This window comes from Gopherus evgoodei, chromosome 3 (genome assembly GCF_007399415.2).
Source record: "Gopherus evgoodei ecotype Sinaloan lineage chromosome 3, rGopEvg1_v1.p, whole genome shotgun sequence".
Classification (NCBI taxonomy): Eukaryota; Metazoa; Chordata; order Testudines; family Testudinidae; genus Gopherus; species Gopherus evgoodei.
Window position 1 is genome coordinate 69282043 of NC_044324.1, and position 18389 is coordinate 69300431.

Here is an 18389-nt window from a genome sequence, read left to right on the forward strand (position 1 = left end):
AGTACCTTTTATTTGAGGGATCCAAACTCTTTGTGGAGAAGACAGACGCTTCAATCCACACACAGAAGGACTCAAGAGCCACAGTTCTATCTGTGGGGATCTATATACACAGAAAAGAAAGTACAGCAAAATGAAGCCATCACAAAGATCCTAACCAGCCCAGTTCCCACCACCTCAGCGACACTATGAACCCCAGCGAAAAGACGAGATACCAAAACAGAAGACAACAGCCCCCCCAAACTTCAATTGTACAGCCCTCAACATGGAAATATCAATTTGGAGACACTGGTCGAGGCCCTAAACTATCATTCTCACTATCAGTTGCTTCAAAACTCAAACTACATCTCTTCGGACACCCCCTTGTTCTTTTTCAACAAAACTGGGAAAAGATAACATCAGACAAGTAGGTAGGGAGATTATCTTCAATGGCTATTCAGTCCACTTTACTCCTTATTCATTCATCCTACAACAAAAAGATTCCTCAAGTGTCTGGGTAACTTCTTCCCACAACTCGAATGTCTTACACCAACATGGGGCCTTAATGTGATCCTTAAGTGCCTTAACAAGCCTCCTTTTGAACCCACAGTCACATGCTCGCTTATATATCTATCTATGAAAACAATGATCCTAATAGCCATCACCTTGTCTTAGCTAACTGGGGAATGGCACACCCACCCTTCACAAAAAAAACAATTTAGCTATAAGATGACACTGAGACCACACCCAAAGTTCCTCCCAAAGTTTCTCTGCCTTCCATATCAACAGACTTATTCACATCCCAACTTTCTTGCCAAAGCCACACCGTGACAAGAGAGAAGCAATATTACATACACTCTGTCAGGAGAGCTTTGGTGTTCTATTTGGACAGAACAAAAGACTTCAGAAAATCTCTTAAACTGTTCTTTTTTGTTGCAGAGAGGTCTAAAGGATCCTCATTCTCAAATCAAAGGCTCTCTAGATGGATATTGAACGGCATATGACAAAGTTCCTCCTCTGCCTTGGTGGGTCCTGCACTTATTGGCAGATTTGCTCACCTCAGAGATTCACAGCAGCCCTCAGTTTGGTCACTTTTGCTAGTGGCCCAAACTGCCATTCACTCAGTTAACTTCATCACTGACTAGCATGAGGAAAGGGGAGGAGAACAATCCCCGCAGTCTCTGCACATCCACATAGTGGGTCGAGGGACAGGCCAGAGACTTTCCCCTCTGGTGGGACCCACAGTCCAGGTCACCTTCTCTTGTGTCAAGTAGGGAGTTGAGGGGAACTCAGGCCCGCCCTCTACTCCAGGTTCCAGCCCAGGGCCCTGTGGATTGCAGCTGTCTACAGCGTCTCCTGTAACAGCTGCATGACGGCTACAATGCCCTGGGCTACTTCTCCATGGCCTCTTCCCAACACCTTCTTTATCTTCACTGCAGGACCTTCTTCCTGATGCCAGATAACGCTTGTACTCCTCAGTCCTCCAGCAGTACGCCTTCCCACTCTCAGCACCTTGCATGCCTCTTGCTCCCAGCTCCTCGCATACCCCTCGGTAACTGAAGTGAGGTCCTTTTTAAATCTGGTGCCTGATTAATCCTCCTGTCTCAGTTGAGTCTAGTAGCTTCTTAATTGGCTCCAGGTGTCCTAATTAGCCTGCCTACCTTAATTGTTTCCAGCAACTTTCTGATTGTTCTGAAACAGCCTATTATCTTACTCAGGGGAAAGGGACCTGCTTAATCTGGGGCTAATGTATCTGCCTTCTATCACTCTCCTGTAGCCATCTGGCCTGACCCTGTCCCATGCATTACCTATTGCAATTATACCCTAAACCTTCAACCTCCATCTGCAGTTTGAACTCATTCCACAAGATCCATTTCCTTTCCTATAGCCTTGATGGAAAAACCTTCGCATCACAGAAGTATGCAGAGCAGAAACTTGGGCATCTGCTCATACTTTTGTAGAACATTATGCTATCACTTGCAACTTGATATCAGATTCTATATTTGGATCCATGGTTTTTATCATCAGTACTAGACTCTACTTTGAAGCCCCAATCCTCCATCGGGGTACTGCTGTAGAGTCATCTACAGTGGAGAACCTGTAGGGACATTAACTCAAAGAAGAGGAGGTTACTTACCTTGTGCAGTAACTGTGGTTCTTCGAGAGGCATGTCCCTTTGCATGCTTCATTTCTCACCTTCTTCCCACAACTCAACGCTATCTACTTCAGAGCTCTTATTAAGGACTCCGTGAAGAGAAGGAACTGCAGGCGACATTTCACCTGTTCAGCACTAGATAACCTCAAGGCAAGACATGAGAGAGGGACAGCACGTGTGCTATGTAAAATCTCTGACCTGAGGCATAGGGACTCGGCTATGCCTATAGTGGAGCATCATAGTGGGACAACTCTAGAAAAACTAGAGTTACTGCACAAGGTGAGTAACCCCTTCTTCCCCTCTACTGTCCAGCTCTCCATGCTATCTCCTATCTCAAACACTGTGGGCAACACTAGCATCCTACCTATTGCTCAATCCCATAACCTGGGTGTCATCTTTGACTCCGACCTGGACCTAGACCTACCCAGGCTATCTCTAAATCTTGCTGATACTTTCGGCATAACCACTGTAAAATGCAGCCTTTCCTATTATTCCTCAGGTCTGAAACTTTTATCCAGGCTATTACCTCATGTCTTAATTACTGCAATTTTTTTCTCTGGCTTTGACAAATGCAGTCTTGTCCCACTCATATCCATTCAAATGCTGTTGGAAAGGCCATTGTCCTAGCCCAGCGGTTCTCAAACTTCATTGCACCCCCTTCTGACAACAAAAATTACTACGTGACCCCAGGAGCGGCTACCGAAGCCTGAGCCCACCCGTGTGTGTGTGTGTGTGTGTGTGTGTGTAGGGGTCAAAGCCCAAGTCCCACCGCCCTGAGTGGTTGAGCTGACCAAAGCTGAAGCCCAAGGGCTTCAGCCCTGGGCAAGGGGCCTGTAACCTGAGCCCAGTTGCGCAGGACTTATGATCTTGGGCTTCAGCTTTGGCCCCAGACGGTGGGGATTGAGTGTTGGCCCTGGGACGCAGCAGGTCTAATGCCAGCCCTGGCAACCCCTTAAAACAGGGCCATGACCCCTTTGGGGTCCTGACCCATAGTTTGAGAATCATTGTTCTAGCCCAGTGATTCTCAAACTTTTGTACTGGTGACCCCTTTTACACAGCAAGCCTCTGAGTGTGACCCCCTGCCCTTATAAGCGAAAAACACTTTTCAATATATTTAACACCATTATAAATGCGGCAGACAAAGCAGGGTTTGGGGTGGAGGCTGACATCTCGCAACCCCCCACATAATAACCTCATGACCCCCTGAAGGGTTCTGACCCCCAGTTTGAGAACCCCTGTCCTAGCCCATTGCTTTGGCTATGTCACCCCTCTCTTTTCATCCCTCCATCAGCTTCCCCCTCTATTGCAGCACACATAAGCCATTTGTCTTCAACTTTGAAGGCCCTTCCCAGCCTGTCCCCACCCTATCTATCACGTCTCATTCACTGTTAAGAGGTTGATGTCCACCTCCAGTCAGCCAATAATGCCAGTCTCTATCGCCCACTTGTTAAATTTTCAAACAAGCACCTTTGTGCTTTCTCTGTGCTGCCCCTCTTGCTTAGGAGAAGCTCCTCATAAACATCTGTAAAGCTAACCCATCCTCATTCAAGCCTCCCTTAAAACTACAAAAAAATTAACAGTTAGGCTGTTGATGTGCTGAGACTTCTGCCTATCATGCTGGTCAGTATTGTTTCCTTGTACACCCCTGTTGGCCTGTCTTCTGTCTCTTTTCTTATACTTACATTATAAGCTCTCTGGGGCAGGGACCATCTTTTTTTGTTCTGTGTTTGTACAGCACTTAAGTCAGTGGGGTTCTGGTCCAAGTCCAGGACTCATAGGTAATGTGGTAATACAAATATATAATATTAGTATATCGGAGGTATTGAGTTTTCTTAGTAGGGATCCAGATTATTAAAGGAGAACTTGAGGTAATATGCTTTTTTACCCAATCGACAGTGCCCTAATGACTATGCTGGAATTATTTCTCATTTTGTGTTAGTATTAACTGAAATATGTAAACATTTTGAACTTTAAGTTCTGTATATGAATAGAATCCCCTTAAAGTCCAGTTATTTCTTGAGTGAAAATAGATCCTTCTCTAAATGTAAGCGTCAATGATCCATGCAGTTTTCAGGGAGATGGGGGTGGGAGGGAGAATGGGACAATCAATACTTCGTTTAAATGGCATGTATATCTATTTTAAATAGTGTAGCCTTAAAAGAAAGTTCTAATATAAAATATTATAATTAAATGTAGTTAGTCAATTGCACATTTTTATTAAAATAATCTTGAAATGAGAAGCCATTATTTTTACAATATTGTGCAAAGTAGCCCTTAAAAGAATAGCCTGTCTGAAAACATTGTAAACTGGGGCTTTTTTTGCATTAAGGATTTTTTGTACCGGTGTAGCTATGCTAGTGTAGCTCCACCAGTATAGATGAGCTTCACCATTGTAAAGTAGGGCTTGCATAGAAACAGCTTATACCAATGCATAACATTTGCTGGGTTTGTACCGGTGGAAAAACTCCCTATTAAGACAACCCTTGGTATTTCACAGTTGTTCCAAGTAAGTGCTCCCATCAGTAGATTTCCTATGGAAATCACCACCTTGGTTGGCCTTGCCTTTCCTCATTTCTGAGGGTGCATTGACTCAGCTTTTCATGGTAAAGCAGAAGCTGTAGGAGTCATGTACTACTTCCTTTTCTTTATTCCTGGCAGAGTTTGCATTGCCAGAGACTGGGTTCTTCTGATGTGAAGCGAAATTAGCAAGGTGTTTTTCAAGACAAGGTTGCCTGCTAGGAAATAATATTAAATTACAGATTTCATTGAGGCATATCCCAGTTCCATTTATAAAATGGGAATCTGCAAATGGTGACTGATTTCTAAAACAAAAAGTTCAACATTTTTCTTAGTTTTTTTTTTTATCCTTTTATTTAGAAGATCATTAGTAGGGCCCTACCAAATTCATGGCCATGAAAAATGCATTATGGACTGTGAAATCTGGTCTCTGCCCATGAAATCTGTTTTTTTTGTGTGCTTTTGATCTATACTATACAGATTTCATGGGGGAGACCTGTGTTTCTGAATCTGGGGATCCAGGCCCAAAAGGGAGTTGCGGGGGGGGGGGGGTGTTATAGTATTATTTTAGGGGGGCTGCGGTATTGCCACCCTTACTTCTGCACTGTCTTCAGAACTGGGTGGCTGAAGAGCGCGGTGACTGTTGGCTAGGCACCCAGCTTTGAAGGCAGCACCTCACTAGCAGCAGCGCCGAAGTAAGGGTGGCCATGCCATGCCATCCTTCTGTGCTGCTGCTACTGCTGGTGGTGGCTCTGGCTTGAGAGCTGGGCTTCCAGCCAGCAGCCACCACTCTCCAGCTGCCCAGCTCTGAAGGCACTGCTGCCACCAGCAGCACTACAGAAGTAAGGGTAGCAGTACCGTCATTGTCTGTGTCCCCCTCCCTTTTTGGCTCAGCATCTCTACAATTAAAACACTGTGAAATTTCAGATTTGAAATAGCTGAAATCATAATTATGAAATTTAAAAAATCCTATGATTATGAAATTGACCAAAATGGACCATAAATTTGAATTTGTTAGGGCTCTGATCATTAGCTATTCCTCTATGTAGTTGAAACTTAATTGGGTATTATGTCTATTGGTTACAGCTAGTTTTACTTCACTAGCAAAGTTGTCATATGTCTGTCATGCCATTCAGCTATGCAGATATGGCTGAATGGCATGATAAATCAGACAAACATAATATTAACAATAACAATAAAAAAAGAGACATAAACAAATAGTCAAAAAAAGGAAGGTGGAGATGGGGAAGAAGAAATGGAAAAAGCTGATAGCTCACATAATTCCAGACTTTCATTCCACCTGATCTATCTCAGCATTCTTTATCCAAATGTATCAAGAAATGGAGTCCAGATGTCTTCAAATTCATATAATTGCTCTCCATGTCTATAAGCGCTTTCTTTCACTGCCAATTCATACAGGTCCAAATGGCATTACTATATTCTGCGTATAACCCTACTTCTCCATTTTTGTAAAATCGTGCAGTTGGTAGTCATAACAGTCTTCAAGAACCCAAGTTTTTGTGATGGAGTTACTCCCAATGCAGTAGGTACAGAACCTTCGATATAACTTTCAGCTAAGATTTGGTGAAACCAAGCACTATTTTCACTCTTTTGTCCACCTCTTTCCACGTCTGCCTGACAGTTGGACAGTCCCATAACATAGGTATCAGAGTTCCTTTTTTTTATTACAGTGCCAGCAAACACCAGAGGACAAGACCCTATTTTGCTTAATCTTTGTGGCATCGAGTATATTTTGAATAGAATCTTTTGCTGTATTGGGTGTAGCCTGAGATCCACAGAAGCATTTTTAACATGTATAGTGTGCCACTGGGATTCTTTTATGGGCTGTGATAACTCCCCTTCCTGTGCTTTCACAAAATACTCCAGACCACTAAATTTTTTTCTTTGATAATAAAGCATACATAGTGAACATAAGCTTGGGGAAATTATGAGCCATTCCAAGGTCCCCAGTAGGTCTGGGGCCTGTGACAGTCCTAGGGCATCCAGACCAAATTGATACATTAGCAAATGTGTTAGTTGTAAGGACTGCCACTCTACTAAGGGTGACAGATCATATGGTTTCTTTAGTGTTTAAAAAAGAGAGAAGAGCCTTTATCCTTGACTAATTGGGAAATCTGTTTCATGCCCTTGCTCAGCTAGTTCTTCATAATGATAGTTTCCCCACACACCATTTGCAAGTTTGGGTTACACTTGATAGGTACTTCGTGGTGAGGATAAAATTGGTACCTCTTAGCTAGGATAGTCCAGACCCTCCTCACAGCCACCACTGTAGGCACCTTATTTTTTTTCCACTGGACAAAAAGAAGCACCCAGGAGCTCCATGGGAGGAATTGGATGCATCAATACTCTTTCAGCTTCCTCCTGTATAGATATAAGGGTATTAGAATGCTGTAACCAATTTAACATCTGTAACATGATAAAAGCACAATAGTAATTTTGTTGGTCTAGGAGCACAAACCCACCTTTTGGCTATAGGGAGCTAGAGTTAATGGGTATTGATTAGACAGAGGGATAGAGATAGAATATAGAGTAGTCTAGGCAGAATATTCATTTTTATTGTACTAACCATTCCCTACAGGCTCAGGGAGAGTAGATTCCACCTATTTATATAACAAGTTATTTTACAGAGTACGGATTCTAAACTAGTGAAGATATATTTATTAATGTTTCTTGGTACTTGTATATTGAGGAACTTAATTGCATCAGTTTGCCTATGAAAAAAGCCCAACTATATGACAACAGAGAAATAGTTCTGATTTTTCCCAATTATTTTGTAACCAGATATTGCTCTGAGTTTTCGAATTAATGAAAGGGAAGTTGGAATAGTGGTTTCTGGTTTTTAATGTATGCAAAAGGGTATTGTCTCTGTAGAACATCAATGTGTACTCCATGGAATCAAGTTGTATGCCTCTGATATCGTAATGAGCCTGTACAGCTATTGCCAGGGGCTCAAATAAAAAAGTTTATGGGGCCAGCAAACACAGTTTTTCTAGTACCCCAGAAGAAGCTGAAGAGGTCACATTGTTAGTTGTAATATGAGGGACTAGGTAAGAATATAACAGTTGGATCCAGGAACTAAATATAGGTTCCAATCCAAATTTTTCTACAGTGTAAAACATACCTCCAGCCCACTCCTGTCAAAAGTCTTTTCTGCATCTAAAGCTAATACATTGATTTCTCTGTGTTAATTTATTTGATTTTTTTTCCTCCCCCCATAGAAAGTATAATGGAAAACACCGAAGAGTCAGGATCAGAATCGGAATCTGAAATTAAGAGGAAGGTACAACAGAAACGTCACTGCAGTTCATGTCAATCTGATTTGCCTCTGTCTCCTGCTACAAAAAACTGTTTAACCCACTTAGAGGTGGGTTAGATACAAAATGCCTGGTTCTATTTTAACTTCAGAAACAAGTAGCATTAGTAAGACACAGCTCAAGTTTCAGAGTGGAAATAGTTACAGTTTTAAAAATGTTTGTAACTGGGAAGGGAATGTTTTGGTAATTTTAAATATGTCTATCTACCACTCTGACACATCCAGATTGTAAAGGATCAATATTGGTACTGTGTATACCTTTTATAATATTTATTTCTTCAAATGATGATCACCATTTTACTCTGTGGAGGATAATATGCATGTGCCATGCATCTAGAGATTTTGGAAGTAGTAGTATCCATTGGTCTGTGAATGCACCCTGGGTCTGCGCATGCACCCTTGATTTCATCTGAGGTGATAAAAGGCAGGGCGGACTGCCTGTGCCCTCAGTTCCTTTTCACAGCCCCGTAATCTGAATCGGAGCCTCAATTGATTTTTCATCTCTTGGAATGTACTTTCTGAAACACAGAAAAAGGACTTGTATATAGTTAGTATGTCAGTCAACAGTGCTATTCTCCAACAGCCCCACACTGTCTGGCATACTCTGGCCACCTGTTCACCCACCCCAGAAGGGGATGGAAAAGAGATGCTATATATTGGTGAAGGGATCTGAGTTTTCCTCACCCAACCCCCCAATTCCCTGGTTATTCAAGCAGCAACGGAACAGACCAGGCAACATCATCTGTGCTCTTCTCCAACTGACAAGGCAGGTAGGAGATTGGACCTCATAGGTTGTAATGTCTTTTCTTAAGCCAGCCTTCAGTTATGGCTCTCCAGTTACCTTGCTTTACTAGCAAAATAGAACTTTGCTGACAAACTTCCCCAGCAGGACCTTGCCCAATTCCATACTATCGTAGAGGAAGGCAAATTGGTTGCCAGGGTGACACTCCAGGCTGTGGTGTGTTTGGTGGACACATCTTCGCACATTGTGGCTGCAGGGATCGTCATGAGAAGAGAAACCTGGTTGCATTTGTCTGGGAGTGCAGAATACCATTGAAGACCTTCCTTTCAATAACTCTTTCCTCTTCAACCCGAAGACTGATGATTACCAGCACTCCAGACTGCTCTGCAGTCACTGGGTGTATATATACACACCAGCACCCAAATGCAAGTTCTACCATCCACCCCTTGCACAACAGTTCAGAACTCCTCAATTCTTTGAACAACACTACGAGCCTCCTTTTAAGAGTCAGAAAACCCAACAATCCCATCCACCTGGTCCGTCAGAGCAGTCTTCAACACTGTGTACTCAGTCTTCGCATAAGCGATATTTCTGAGTATATTTAGAGAGCCAACAACCACCTTGCATTCCACCATATATACCACCCACTCCCTCTGGGGAACATCTAGCACTCTTTCTACCAGCCTGAAGTGTGATAACGGACAAGTGGGCTCTGGATGCCATTCAACATGGCTATGTGATCAAGATCATGATACTACCTCATTCACATCCCCGTCCTGCCTCTAGGACAACTCCCATGATAGTATCCTCGCCCTGGATGTAGATGCCCTCCTTCAAATGGGAGCAATAGAACCTGTTTCCATGGCCTTTTGAGGCACAGAGTTATATTCCGCTTTTTTCCTGGTACCTAAGAAAAAAGGAGGATGGAGACCAATCCTAGATCTGTCATCTCATTCACTTCATACGTGGACTAAAGTTTTCTATGGTCACTCTTGCAGCCAATTATACCCTTGCTAGAAAGAGGCACGTGGATTACAGCTTTTGATATGCAAGACGCTTACTTCTACATATTCATCCTACCCACAGAGGGTTCTTCAGATTCATGGTAGGTTCTTGACACTTCCAATATAGCGTTCTACCATTTGAACTCGTCACTGCTCCATGGGTCTTCAGCGAGGTTTTCTCTGTATTGGTCGCCCACCTCCAGCGTCAAGGGATCCTTTGGGTATGTCTACACTTGCTGGTAGATCAGCCCTGCTGCAATTGATGCAGCAAGTGTTGATTTTAGCTGGTCTGAAAACCTGCTCTCCTACTGATTTTTGTATACTTCACCTCCCAGAGAAGCACAGGGGAAGTTGACAGGAAACACTCTCTCCCATTGACACAGCGCAGTGTAACCACTGCGGTAAGTGGATCTAACAATGTCTACTTCAGTTACGTTGTTCATGTAACTGAAGTTGCGTAAGTTAGGTCGATTTTACCATGGTAGTGTAGACCAGCACTTATATTCTGCTATCTTGATGACTGGCTGCCAGCAGCATGATCCAAACAGGAGGCTCAAGTATCTACCTCTCTGCTGCTTCTACTGCTCTCCTTCCTGGGGCTGAGCATCAACAACAAAAAATTGACATTAGACCCTACACCGTCCCTAGAGTTCATTGGGCCATGCATCGTTGCGGTCTCTGCATGTGCCTACCCTACCAGAGGACAGATTCCAGACCCTGCTAGAACTGATTACTATGGTGACTTCCAGTCCTTCTGTTCCTGCCAGAACTTGCCTTTCCATTTTTGGCTACGTGGCAATGTGCACGTATGTCACCTCCTTCACTTGTCTCTGCTTCCGCTGTGGCTACAGAGAGCCTATTCTCCTACGAACCATTCCATGGACCTTCTACTGACTATCCCATTCACCACCACCCCCACATACACAGACACACCCCCAAGGTTCTCTTCTTGTTTTCGGTGGTGGAAGGACCAATTCAAGTTTGCACCAGGATACCTTCCTTCGGTCTTCTCCATGCACAATGATCATCACAGATGCATCACTCAATAGATAGAGTACATACCCACATGTGCTAGCACCTGACACAAAGAACTTGGACCGCTCAGGAATGGAGCTTGGGGCAGAAAGGAGTGTGTCTCGCATTTCTACTGTCTATCCACTCCCGTCAAGTTCTCATCATGTTAGACGATACCATCACCATTTACTACCTAAACAATCAAAGGGGCACAAAGTCGCCAGCACTTTGTGCAGAGGTGGTTTGCTTGTAGAACTGGTGCATCGCACACAATATCCTGTTGTCAGCATCTTGTCTTCCGAGGACTTGGAACATGATTATGGACTCTCGCAGCAGGAAATTTGTGACCAGCTACAAATGGGAACTTCACAACTCTGTGGTCAATGACATTTTTGACTGATGGGGAACTCTGACCAGGGACCTCTTTGTCTCCCACACCAACAGCAAATGCATCCAGTACTGCTCCAGGGAAGGGCTCTTCACCTGTTCCCAAGGCATTGTCCGTGTCATATGCTGTTCGGACCATCAGTTATATGTGTCTTCCTCTACCGATTCTGTCACATGTCTGCCACAAAATCAGACGGGAGAGAGCATGGTCATCCTGCTTGACCTGTTCTGTCCTCTTCAATTCTCGTTTTCCCTCCTCTGGATGTCAGCATGTCCTCTGTTTCCTCTTCTGGCTTTTCTGGAACTGCTCATGCAATTTAAACGGCAGGATCAGACACCCTAATCCACAGGCGCTGCTCTTTAGAGCTTGATTTTTTGGATGGATTCATCGCTAATCTGACGTGTTTGTCAACAGTACAAGTATTCTCAAGTAGCAGGAAAATCCATGAGGCAGTCAAATCGAGCCAAGTGGCAATATTTCACCTCCTTGGCCCAGCAGAAGGGTCTTGCTCCTGAGGCTGTGGGTTTTCTTTCCTCTTGGACTATCTCCTATTGCTGAAGGCCTTGGCACTCGACTCTCAAACTCCATCAAGGCGCATGTAGCGGCCATTAGTGCTTTTCACCGTCCTGTGGAGAAGACCTTTTGTCATTATGCACCCCTTTGCTGCAAGGTTCTGAAGGGTCTCTTATGAACTTATCCTCCCATTCCATCCATCGCTCCTGAGTGGGATTTCAACTTTGTTTTTGCGGCATTGATGAAATTGTCCTTCAAACTTCTGGCTTCTTGCTCACTGTCTCTCCTCTCCTTCCTGATAGGTATTATTTCTGTGAGAAGGGTAGGCAAACTGGGGACCATGATGATGGACCCCGTCCCCTTCACCATGTGCCATAAGATGCACCCCAGATTCTGCATAAGTGGTTTCCTTGCTTGACCTCAAACAAACGATTCATTTACCTGCCTTCTTTCCAAATTCGCACTCCTCTCAGAGGAGGAACAATGCCTTCACTTCCTCCATGTCCAGAGGTCCTTGGCCTTTTACCTGCAGAGAATGAGGCCATTCAGAACGTCCCCTAGACTGTTTGTTGCTGTAATGGAGAGGATTAAGGGGTAAGCCATCTCCTCTGAGCAGATTTCTAAGTGGGTTTCGGGGTGCATCGTGTTCTTTCAATTATCTGAACTGTCTCCACCCCTTGGGGTACGAGCGCACTCCACAAGAGAACAGGCATCCAGTATGGCCACACTTAACATAAGAACAGCCAAACGGGATCAGACCAAAGGTCCATCTACCCCAGTATCCTGTCTACCAACAGTGGCCAATGCCAGGTGCCCCAGAGGGAGTGAACCTAACAGGTAATGATCAAGTGATCTCTCTCCTGCCATCGATCTCCACCCTCTGACAAAGTCTAGGACACCATTCCTTACCCCATCCTGGCTAATAGCCCTTAATGAACTTAACCTCCATGAATTTATCCAGTTTTCTTTTAAATGCTGTTATAGTCCTAGCCTTCAAAACCACAACCTCCTCAGGCAAGGAGTTACACAAGTTGACTGTGCACTGTGTGAGGAAGAACTTCCTTTTATTTGTTTTAAACCTGTTGCCTATTAATTTCATTTGGTGACACCTAGCTTCACAATGTGCTGCTTATGGATATATGTAGGGTGGCCACATGGAGTTCAATACATACCATTTCTTCCCATTACACTTTGGTACAAGATTCTGTGACAGATGCCTCATTTGGTGTGGCTGTTCTCTGCTCCACAATTCTGTCATCTTCCTAGCATCTTCCTCCTAGCTAGGTACTGCTTGTTAATCACCCTCAGTGGAATATAATAGACAGTCACTCAAAGAAGAGGAGGTTACTTACATGTAACTGGAGATTCTTCGAGATTTGTAGTCCTTATCTATATTCCAATCCCACCTTCCTTCCCCCTGCTGCGGATTTCTTGGTTCACGATACCAAAGGACTAACTGAGGGTGCGGACCGTTCACTCCGCCTTTTATTGCCTCGAACGAAACCATGAGGCAGACCACATGCTTGGGCCAAACGACACTGCTACTTTCAAATTTCCAGCTCCAAGTGCATGTTGTATGTGTATAATGCTCAGTGGAAAGAGAGAGAGGGACCACACATCTCTAAGAACCTCCAGTTACAAGTAAATAATCTTTTCTCCTGATGATGTAGCACAAACTGGTCAGAGTCTAAATTATTTCAATCATTTCCATACTTTAACATGATCAGGTATATTTTGACAAACCTGAAAATGTCAGTAATTTACAATACTTTATGTTCCATATAAATAGTAATAATATTTCAGTGTGTTAGTATTTTAAAACAAAAGGGAATCCGCTAAACAAAAGATTTAACTCTTTTTAGTGTTTCAGACAGTAGAGAATAGACGTTGTTAAAAAGATACATAAGTTCTCTCCTTGACATGGTAGTTTTCCATAGATATTGATCTGTAATATAATAAAAAATAATCTGTTCTTCAAGTTCTTACTCTTATCGATTCCATTCTAGGTGTGTGTGCTCCTACATGCATGGCCGTTGAAGACGTTTGCCTTGGTGGTACCCATAGCGCCAGCTGTGGCGCACTCCAGAGTGCCGCGCTCATGGTGCAGAATATCAGGCGCCCCTGGTCCTGCGCCCTCTCAGTTCCGTCTTACTGTCTGTGGTAGTCAGTCAGAGTGCCTTTCTTGCTCGTCAAGGAGTTCCAGTTACTTTCTTTGGACTTTGTGCCTTTCAGCTTTGTATATAGTTATCTTTAGTGTTAAGTACCTGTTAATTGTGATAGTTAGTGTTAGTAGTTAGGTCCCAGCATAGACTTTGTGCCCTGGTCTTCGGGCTTTTGTGACTCCTGTAACTGGCCTATGCCTGTTAGCGACCCGCACGGCATCTGTCTCAAGTGTCTGGGGGAAGCACACATTAAAGAGTGGTGCCGAATTTGTAGGAACTTTTAGGCCTTACACGCAAAAGGAGAGAGACATCAGGCTTGGCGTCCGCCCTCCACCTGATGTTCAAGCCATCTTGGCATGAGTCTTCCAGCACCTCGGCGTCGGCAAAGAGCACCACTGGCACTAGGGCAGCCTCAATCTGGTGTGTTCCACCTGCTGCGACCCGGGCCTGTTAATAAATATAGAAAAGTCAATGTTAGTGCCAGTCCAGCACATACAGTTCATCAGAGATGTTTTAGACTCCATACAGGCCAGGGCTTCCTACTGGAAGCACGCTTTCGGGCCATGTTGTACCTGATCTCCCATCTGAAGAACCACTTGCTTTCTACGGCCTACGCCTGCCTATCGCTGACGGGTCATATGGCCACATGCACCTATGTGGATAGCCATGCTCAGCTCCACCCACAGCCATTACAAGCATAGACCGCCTCGGTCTATGCTCCCAGCAGATATGCCCTGGACAGGGTACTAGACTGTGTCCTTTCTTCCCTTAACTGGTGGCTAGATCGCTGATTGGTGCTGCAGGGAGTTCCCTTCGTGACTCCGTCCCCATTGCTGCCTCTGGTATCCGATGCCTCGGATCTGAGATGGGGAGCCATCTGGGCGAGCTCAGCACCCAGGGTCAATGGCTGCGGGACGATCTAACCCTCCGTGTCAACGTCAGGGAGCTTAGCGGTTCACCTAGCCTGCCAGGCCTTCTTTCCCCACCTAGAAGGCAAGGTAGTGGAGGTCCTGATGGACAATGCCGCCGCAATGTATTGCATCAGAAGGCAGGATGGGGCCAGGTTTTCAGCCCTTTGTCAGGAGGCCCTCAGCCTTTGGAACTTTTGTGTGTGGCATGCCATTCATCTGGTGGCTGTCCACCTACGTGGTGCCAAGAACGTCATGGCAGATCAGCTCAGCAGAGCCTTCTCAACTCACCACAAATGGTTGCTCCATCTGGAGGTGGTCAACCTGATCTTCTGCACATGAGGGAGTCCCCAGGTGGACCAGTTTGCTTCCAAGCAGAACAGGAAGTACCACGTGTTCGGTTTCCTGCAGAACAGGGACAAGAGATCCTTGTCAGATGCCATCTTGATAAATGGTCGCGAGCGTTGATGTATGCCTTCTTGCCAGTGCCCGTAATTCACAGGGTCCTGATAAAAGTGAAGCAGGACAAGATGATCATCATCTTCATAGCCCTGGTGTGGCCTCGCAAACACTGGTTGGGCATGTTGCTCAGTCTTTTGGCATCCGCCCCACTGCAGCTACCTCTTCAGCCGGTTGTGGTGTCGCAGAACGATGGCACACTGCTGTATCTGAACCTGGCAGCACTGCACCTGACAGCATAACTACTGCGTGACTGAATATGGACAAGCGAGCATGCTCTTCTGGGATCCAGCAGGTCTTGTTGAGCAGCAGGAAGCCTTTCACCAGGGTGACCTACCTGGCAAAGTGGAAATGATTTATGTGTTGGGCCTCAGATTCACAGCTTCGGTTCTCAGAGGCCCCGCTGTGTCATGTCCTGGCCTATTTACTGCATGCAGCGCCTGTCGGTCTCTTCAGTTAGAGTCTACCTGGTGGCCATTTCGGTGTTCCACTCTCCATTTCAAGGCAGGTAGATCTTCGCCCATCCTATGATGGCATGATTCTTAAAAGGTCTGGAGCGCCTCTACCTGCACATCTGGGGCCTGGTCTCCCCTTGGGACCTGAATCTTGTGTTATCATGGTTCATGGGCCCTCCTCTGGCTTCATGCTCCCTCCTGCTTCTTTCTTGAAAAGTTTATTTCTTGGTTGCCATAACTTTGGTCCTCAGGGTGTCTGAGGTCAGGGCACTCAGTTTGGAGCTGCCTTATACAGTCTTCTACAAGGACAAGGTCCAGCTGCGTCCGTACCCGTCCCAAGGTCGTCACCCAGTGTCATGTGGGTCAGGACATGTACCTAATGGTCTTCTGTCCAAAGCCTCATGCGTCGGACGAGGAACTCAGACTGCATACCCTGGTTGTCAGATGGGTGCTGGCCTTCTACATAGCTAAGATGAAACCATTCCGCAAGTCAACACGCCTGTTTGTTGCTTTCGTGGACAGGATGAAAGGTTACCAAGTGTCTATCCAAAGAATTGAAGCTTGGATCACGGCTTGCATCCATTACTGTTATGAACTGGCAAAGATGCCCCTGCCAGCGATCATGACGGTTCACTCGGCTAGGGCACAGGCATCCTCAGCAGCCTTCCTCGCATGGTGCTGATCCAAGAGATCTGTCGGGCTGCTACCTGGTCTTCCGTCCTCACGTTCGCATCTCATTATGTGCTTACCCAGCAAGCTTGGGATGACGCTAGCTTTGTCAGAGCAGTACTGCAAACTGCAGGGTTGTAAACTCTGAGCTGGCCTCTGAGGAGTCTGCTTGTGAGTCACCTAAAATGGAATCAACATGAGTAAGTACTCGAAGAAGAAGAAATGGTTACCTTTCTTTCGTAACTGTTCTTAGCGACTTGTTGTTCATATCCATTCCATTACTTGCCCTTCTACCCCTCTGTCGGAGTTGTCGGCAAGAAAAAAGTGAGAGGGTATACGGCTGAGAGAGCTTGATATACTATGCCACGAGCGCAGCACTCCAGAGGGCACCGCAGCAAGCTTTATAGGCTCTGCTAAGGCAATAGTCTCTGGGCGCGCACATGCCTAGAATGGAATGGACATGAGCAACGCATCTTGAAGAACAGTTACGAAAGGTAGGTAACAATTTTTTGTTGCCACTGGAAAAAAATGTCTGACTTTTTTGTTTGGATGGGAGAATTAATATTCCCTTTTACTTTGTTTTACCTAGTTAGCTTAAACTTATTTGTAATGTGACCTGTTAAATCTAAAAGGCTTTAAAGAACTTAACTTGCTTTAGTTGTTGACATTTTTCAAATATTTACCAAATGGTTCTGTAAGAATATCATTTGGAGTAACTTGACATAAGAGCAGCAAAGAATCCTGTGGCACCTTGTAGACTAACAGACGTTTTGGAGCATGAGCTTTCGTGGATGAATACCACCCACGAAAGCTCATGCTCCAAAACGTCTGTTAGTCTATAAGGTGCCACAGGATTCTTTTGCTGCTTTTACAGATCCAAACTAACACGGCTACCCCTCTGATACTTGACATAAGAGGTATAAGCACTCAACTATCCATTCCTGCTGATATAATGATAATTAATAAGGACTATGCATAGAGAAGTAAAACTGCCATGTTGGGTTTTGTTCCAGTCAAATGAAGAGGGGAAGGGGGAGGAGTTTTCAGTACAAAAATATCCAGTGATTGGAGGAAAAACTAGAATGTAAAAAAAATTTAAAAGAGCCTCTTGCACATGAAGTGAGAAAATAGCACAATTTCATGCTAAAGATCTAAAACTTCTACTTGCAGTAAATTGATTTTCTCTCAATTTTTTTTCATCCTTGGACCTTTTGGCATTTTTCTGTCTTCTAATCAAATGAATGTACTGGAGGATATACATAATGTATGTGCATTTCAGTATATTCAGTACATAATGTGTGTAATGTAGTTATGTCAAATATTATATTACTCTTAAATCTAGTGAGCCATTTAAACAAAGATAGTATTCTTGTTTTCTATTTCTGTTTCAATTGCAAGACTCATATTAACTGCTAAATATGGTGAATAATTTATTATCGGAGAGAATTCTGTTTCTGCAATGAATTTAAAATGCCAAATGGTTATATGACTGAATATAAAAAGAGAGAAGATAAAGTCCGGTCGTCAGTGAGGACAATGGCAAAACTCTGGGTGAAATCCCATTCTGTGTGAGTGCAGCTAGAGTGCTGTGCCACATGATACCATTGTGTATACTGTATATGCCAGAAACATTTAAAGAATGGGGAAAAAACCAAGTGGGGGTGTGTGTGGAATCTCTCTGTAGAGTCAAGTGCCTTAGTTTGCATGAATCCTACTTTGCAGGTTCAGAGGGAGTAGTAATAAAATCCTCAAATGTTTTAAAATAATATTGTGATGTTTTTATATATAAAAAAGTTAGTTTGTCAGCTCTTTTCTGGGTTAGAAGTTTGGAATTTCTTTGGAAAGCTAGGGATTTCCCTTTCCAAATGGAGCTAAAGAGTTCATTTTGAGCCCTGCTGCAGTGCCATGAAATATCTGATATAAATGTCTTGATGCTTTTTATGAATAGAAAAGCTGTTAAGTCAGGACTGAATATTATCTATCCTGAAATAAGCAAGTGAGGTGTTTTAGGGAGAAGAAATTATTTCCTCTTTCTCCCCCACACATACCCATATATACCCCTAAAACATTTCAGGGGCTTGAAATACTAGAAT

At 44.3% G+C, this 18389-nt stretch overlaps 1 protein-coding gene across 1 annotated transcript in view; it reads left to right on the forward strand.

Moving 5' to 3' along the window:
* The window catches only part of SENP6 (SUMO specific peptidase 6), a 180038-nt gene that overhangs the window by 85597 nt on the left and 76052 nt on the right, over window positions 1–18389 (forward strand). Inside the window, 1 exon segment of the mRNA XM_030555783.1 lies at window positions 7888–7949. Coding sequence (XP_030411643.1) covers window positions 7888–7949 — 62 coding nt within the window.